This window comes from Chrysochloris asiatica, unplaced genomic scaffold (genome assembly GCF_000296735.1).
Source record: "Chrysochloris asiatica unplaced genomic scaffold, ChrAsi1.0 scaffold00025, whole genome shotgun sequence".
Taxonomy (NCBI): domain Eukaryota; kingdom Metazoa; phylum Chordata; class Mammalia; order Afrosoricida; family Chrysochloridae; genus Chrysochloris; species Chrysochloris asiatica.
Genome location: NW_006408543.1, coordinates 2153784 through 2159761, shown reverse-complemented (window position 1 = coordinate 2159761; position 5978 = coordinate 2153784). Strand labels below are relative to the sequence as shown.

The window sequence follows — 5978 nt, the reverse complement described above, 5'->3', positions numbered from 1 at the left end:
GGACTCCTCAGTGGCGGGGGCTGTGAAGGCTGACCCCTCCGTGGACTCCTCAGTGGCGGGGCCTGTAAAGGCTGGGGTGTAACAGCAGCGGAACATTGTGTCTCAGAGAGCTCCTCTCTCCATGGGGCCTGAATCCGTGGCAGTGGAACACACGATGTTTCTGAGGTGCTGTTTTCTTCTTAGGTTCTGGGCAAGGACCACCCTGATGTTGCCAAGCAGTTGAATAACCTGGCTCTGCTGTGTCAGAACCAGGGCAAGTATGAGGAGGTGGAGCAATACTACCAGCGGGCTCTGGACATCTACCAGACGAGGCTGGGGCCCGATGACCCCAACGTAGCCAAGACCAAGAACAACCTGGTATGCTCGCGACAGACACTGTGCTCTTCAGTTATGAAATCAGATCCTAACTGACCCTGTGGGTAACCATGTCTGCGTCCTTTTGTATGAAGGTACTGACATGCGCTTTATTTTAAGGCATCCTGCTACCTGAAGCAAGGCAAATTCAAGCAAGCTGAAACGCTCTACAAAGAGATTCTCACTCGTGCCCACGAACGGGAGTTTGGCTCTGTAGACGGTGAGTACTCACCCCCTTCCTGTAGGTTAGCACGGAGACCTCTGTATGCGGTGAAAGGGGGGCTTCCAGCCTGAACTCATCGGGAGTCGAGCCAACACTCTTGTTTTTAAGGGAGAATTGAATTTGTCACTTAGGAGCAATTTTCTCAAAGTGGCGTAGTGCACGTTATCACTCCCACTCCCTGGCTCCTCAGGTGCCCCACCCATGAGAGAGCTGCCTCTGGCCCCCGTTAGCTGGCCACCCTGCTCCACGCTGCTTTCCCCGCATTAATACTGTGCGAGTTGGTGTGTGGAGCCGAGACCATGCCTCCTCTTGAGTCCTCCCAGTGGTAAGCAGCAGTTATGGAGGCAGGGCTTCGGGGCCTCTGAATAACTCGGCCTTTCCAGCGGGTGTCAGCCGGCATGCAGGCAGGAGAGCGGTACTGTGTGTGGTCATGTCACATATGTTGTATGGTGTGTGGCCGGGCGGTCAGCTTGTAACCATTCCAGGTCATCCCCTGAACGCTGCTTCTCAATACTGATGCTCCGGGCCAAGACCTGTTTCCTTGTGGCCCAAAGTCCACTCAGCTGGGTCCTAGTTACTAGCAGCTTCTTGAGTTGTGCAGGAAGCCAGCCAGCTTCAGGAACTGGAGGGAACCTGCCTCACGTAGCGCGTCAGCACTGTTCTCTGGGACTCCCGTACTTGGCATACATACCGCATCACCATGTTGGAGGACTTACTCATGTTCCGGTCTCTGAAGTTGAGCTGTTAAGTTAAACACGCTGCATCATTTGGTTGTTAACAGTTCTGTGGAGTGGCTTGGCCATCAACACTGCAGACCAGCAGGCTGGGTAGTGTGCCGTGATTTCACAGCTGATGGTGGTGATGGGATTGGAACCTACAGCATCTCCCCGCAGAGCCTGTGGTAGACCCTCATTGTAGGGACACCACTGCAGTCCCATTGCTGCCTAGACAGATGCTGATGTTTCTGCTATGCCTGTTAACTTAGACCCAGGGCGGTCAAATAAGCAGTGTGGTCATGTATGTAGTGCAGCCACATGTTTAGCATGATCATATATGCATCACAACCACACATGTAGTACATACATGTACTGTGTGCGCACAACTGCACTGCATTCATGTGTGGGTATAACCACATGCCACGTGGCCATATATGTCATATAGTCGTGCTCAGTGGCACCACACATGTAGTGTAGTCCTCTACTGTATGTGCAGCTATGTATGTATATAGCATGGACATGTGCTCTGGTCACACGTGCAGCGTGGTCACGTATGTTGTGCAGTCACGTATATTGTGCGGCCATATTTCTATCTGTGCAGTCACATATGTTGTATGGCCAGGTAATTAATGTGTGGTCATGTTTGTAGTGGGGTCCCGTACTGAATGTGTGGCCACGTGTGTACTGTGTGTGATCATGCGTGTACTGTAGCCATGTACTATGTGCATAGCCACACGTTGATGGCCACATACCTTGTGCGTTCACATCCGCAGTGTGGTCATTCAGCCATGTTAGGTCCTGTGGCTGTGCATACGGTAAGGTCACCCGTGTAATGCTGTCATACATTTACTGTGGCCGCATACTATACCACGTAGTCACAGGTAGTGCAGCCATGTGTGTAGTAACCATGGATGATACATATAACCACATGTGTCATGTAGCCACACATGTAGCATAAACGTGTATTACTGCACTGCAGTGACATGTGCAGTATGGTCACGTATGTAATGTGGTTGCACACTTGTATTGCCACACATGTAGCATGCTCACGTCCTGTCAGGTCTGAGCTGCTGCTGCTCCCTTGGCGGGGGGGGGGATGTGTGCTTCCGCGTCCCATGGTGGTGGGCAGCCTTGTGTGGCCTCGTCTGTCCTGCTCTGTGTCCCAGGGTCTGTCTCCTCAGCGCAGACGCCAGCTCTCTAGGTGAGAGGTCACTAGAGGCCTCACACAGCACTGAGCAGAATCCTCTTGGAGCCTCTGGACTTGGTGACCTCTGCCCTCCTCGCTGGGTTCTGCTGCACGTATGTGTCTGAAGTGTGTTTTCTTCCTTCCTCAGATGAAAACAAACCCATTTGGATGCATGCTGAAGAACGAGAAGAATGCAAAGTAAGAATGCACTGTTTTGAGAGACTTCTCAAATTGGGCAAATTGCATTCCAAATAATTATGTCTTTGAAATGGTTTGTTTTCATTTAGGGAAAGCAGAGGGACGGGTCATCTTTTGGCGAGTACGGCGGCTGGTACAAAGCCTGCAAAGTTGACAGGTACGGACACGTGTGTATCGGGAACCGTGGGACGCTCCACATGGCATCTGGCTGCATGTGCTTTGGTCTCTCTCCATTGAGAGACACCAGTCAGAACTAACCTTGCAGAGGAGACCGTGCACGTGGCTAGTGCTCCCGTGCAGGGGAAGGCTGTCCATTCAGGTCCTGGCGGCGGGTGAACACGGGCACCTGTGTAAATGGGAGAAGAGAAGCAGCTTCAGGCTCTTGGTGGCGCACTGGTAAAGCACTGGCTGTGCTGGTAACTGAAAAGTGGGCAGTGTGAACCCGTCAGCCGCTCCACAGGAGAAAGATGAGGCAGGAAAGACTGACAACCTTTGGAAACCCTGTGGGGCAGTTCAGCTCAGTCCTACAAGGTGGCAGTGGGTGTGGCCAATTCCCGGGAGATTCCAGGTAGACGTGTCAGCCTCACTTCTCTCCGGACCGCTGGAGGCACCAGCACACACACTTCTCTGTGTCAGCCCCCGGGTCCTGCCACTGTCCACGCACTGTTTCACCCCTGATCCTGAGGCTGCCTGATTGCCCTGTGAGCCTCAGCAAACTGCCTTCTGTTCCAGGAAGCGTCTCGGAACATGTTCTCCTGGGTCCGGTCACATTGCCATCATGTTCAGAGACTTTGTGCATCGTTAGTTCTGTACTGAAGTACCGATGATCAGGCATAGGGAAAGGCCTTTCAAAGGACACATCTCTTCTAAAGAAGCCAATGTTTATTTCTAGAACAAGTCTTCCTGTATCCTGAAGGGCTTTAGCTGTGCGTCTGCTTCATCCTTCCTCCTTTTGCCCTAGGATCTGTGGAACAGACCTGATTCTTGGATTTAAAACGTGCTTTTCCTGAAGTCCAAGATGTGATGATACACATTTCATTTTTGTGTGTTCATTGCACTGAACTAGCTAGTTCAGTTTCTCAAAAATCCAGAGAACAGGCTAAACAGAAGGTCAGAATCCAGATGCGGGTCAGGCCTCTGCCTTGGCTGCAGGTGGTCTGGTCAGGCTGCCCTCTCCTGCATGCCTTCGCTGCTCACCTGCCCTGCAGTCTGGCCTGCGTCCTCGGATGGGATGTGCCCTTTCTCTACCTCGAGCTCCGCTGAGTGTCAGTTCTGCTAGACTCTAGGCGACGTGGCGGATCCGTTGTCTCAGTACTGCCTGACCCAGGACCTGCTGCCTCTGGTGGGCAGTACAGGGTCACCAGACAGGTCTTCAGGAGGGGTGACCAGGGACGCATGCCACACCGTATATTTTAGTCATCATGAAGGACAACTATGTACCTGTGCTCAGTACCTGCAGGTGCCTAAGATGAAAGAGACTTTACTTTTTCAAGTTTTTATTGTGCATTGAGTGAAAGTTTACAGGGCAGATCATCAGCTTCACATCCAACCAATCATATGCTGTGTTTCATTATAGTGATTATATTTTTCTCCATGTTTCATCAGTTAACAATATTTCTTTCTAGATGAAAGAGCCTTTTAGATTTTACAGTTCAAAAATGGCCCCAGAAGTCAAGTGGAAACCCCAGTCAGCTAGTCCTGAGACTACGTACTTCTGGTCGGGGAGTCCACAACTCAGGTTTCATGAAGACTTCTTTGTGATGTGCTTCTTCTAGTCCAACCGTCACCACGACTTTGAAAAACCTCGGTGCACTCTACAGACGCCAGGGCAAGTTTGAAGCCGCGGAGACGCTGGAGGAAGCTGCCATGCGGTCACGCAAACAGGTAAGTCGGCATGTCTGCATGTGACATGGTTACCAGGTCTTGGGGTGAACAATTCACATGCACATGTGTATGTATATTGTACTGACACATATGTGTGTGTCACGACTTTAGGGCTGGAGAGAAGTGGGAGTGTTTGCCTCAACGGAACACATGTAGGCCAATCAGTGGTTGCCTTTTTGGCCATTTTTGGTTGAGATTTAAATTGCCCATAAACCCCTCAGATTTCTGTCTGTCGACCAAGTCTCCATGAAGAGCACGTAGAGCACAGCAGCATCCGTGCGGGCGGGGGCTGTTCTCAGCCCTTCTCCCATCCTGGGTCACCCATGTCTGACTGGCAGGGCTGCAGACCACCCTGTGTTGGCTCCCCCTTGGGCCCCTCCTTGCTCTGAAGGACTGACGGGAGTTCTGAGCCGATGACGCCAGTAGTCGAGAGCGCACTTGCTTCTTAGAGTACTGAGGTGTACAGGAAGACCGGCGTCAGGACAGGGATTGCAAATGCTCCCCAGAAAATGCTCTTTGTGAGCAACTCCTGGTGGGCTCTGATGGGTGTGTGTCCCTCAGGTATGAGTGAGATGATCCTTGAAGAACATGGGATGTGGAGCTCTGAGCTTACAGGGCCTGAGCCTTTTGTAAATCAATGGCTTGTTTTCCAAGAGATGTCTTGGTTAGAAAGTAATCCTTGATTTGGCAAATGTGTGATTATTTGGGGTGTGTGATTCACCAGCGGATTTAGTAATCAAAACTGGGCATTTTATTATGAGCTTTTTCAAATATAAGGGCTATTTCAGAGAACTGCTGGGGTACCAAGTTCTCTCGTTCATATCATGAAAGACCGTTAGGACCTGAGCACAGATCTGAACTAGGGTTTGCCGTCCACTCTACAGCTAGTCACTGAAAACTCTATGAATAGCAGAGAAACATTGTCAGATATAGGACTGGAAAGTGGGAAGGCACTCAGAATGTGACTGGGGAAAAAAATGCCTCCTCCAAGTAGAGAAAAGCTCACAGAACCTTCATTTGCTAATGGGCCACAAATCAAAATGAAGAGAAACAGCTGTAAATATCCATTGAAAATCAGAACATGGAATGTACGAAGTATGAATCTGGGAAAATTGGAAGTGGTCAAAAATGAAATGGAACGCATGAACATTGATATCTTAGGCATAGCTGAAATGGACTGGCATTGGCCATTCTGAATCTGACAACCACATGGTTTACTATGCAGAGAATGACAAATTGAAGAGGAATGGTGTTGTGTTCATTGTCAAAAAGAACATATCCAGATCAGTCCTGAGGTACAATGCTATAAGTGATAGGATAATATCCATGCACCTACAGGGAAGCCCAGTTAATACCACTATTATTCAAATCTATGCACCAACCACTAAAGCCAGTGAAGATGAAATAGAAGAATTCT

General features: G+C 50.1%; 1 protein-coding gene across 5 annotated transcripts in view; it reads left to right on the top strand.

The window, feature by feature from the left end:
* KLC1 (kinesin light chain 1) overlaps positions 1–5978 on the top strand; it is a 36619-nt gene that overhangs the window by 11801 nt on the left and 18840 nt on the right. For all 5 annotated transcript variants that reach the window (XM_006839498.1, XM_006839499.1, XM_006839497.1 and 2 more), the window contains exons 7-11: positions 184–357; positions 475–574; positions 2628–2677; positions 2767–2834; positions 4453–4561. In XM_006839498.1, coding sequence (XP_006839561.1) covers positions 184–357; positions 475–574; positions 2628–2677; positions 2767–2834; positions 4453–4561 — 501 coding nt within the window. The remainder of the gene's footprint in view (positions 1–183; positions 358–474; positions 575–2627; positions 2678–2766; positions 2835–4452; positions 4562–5978) is intronic.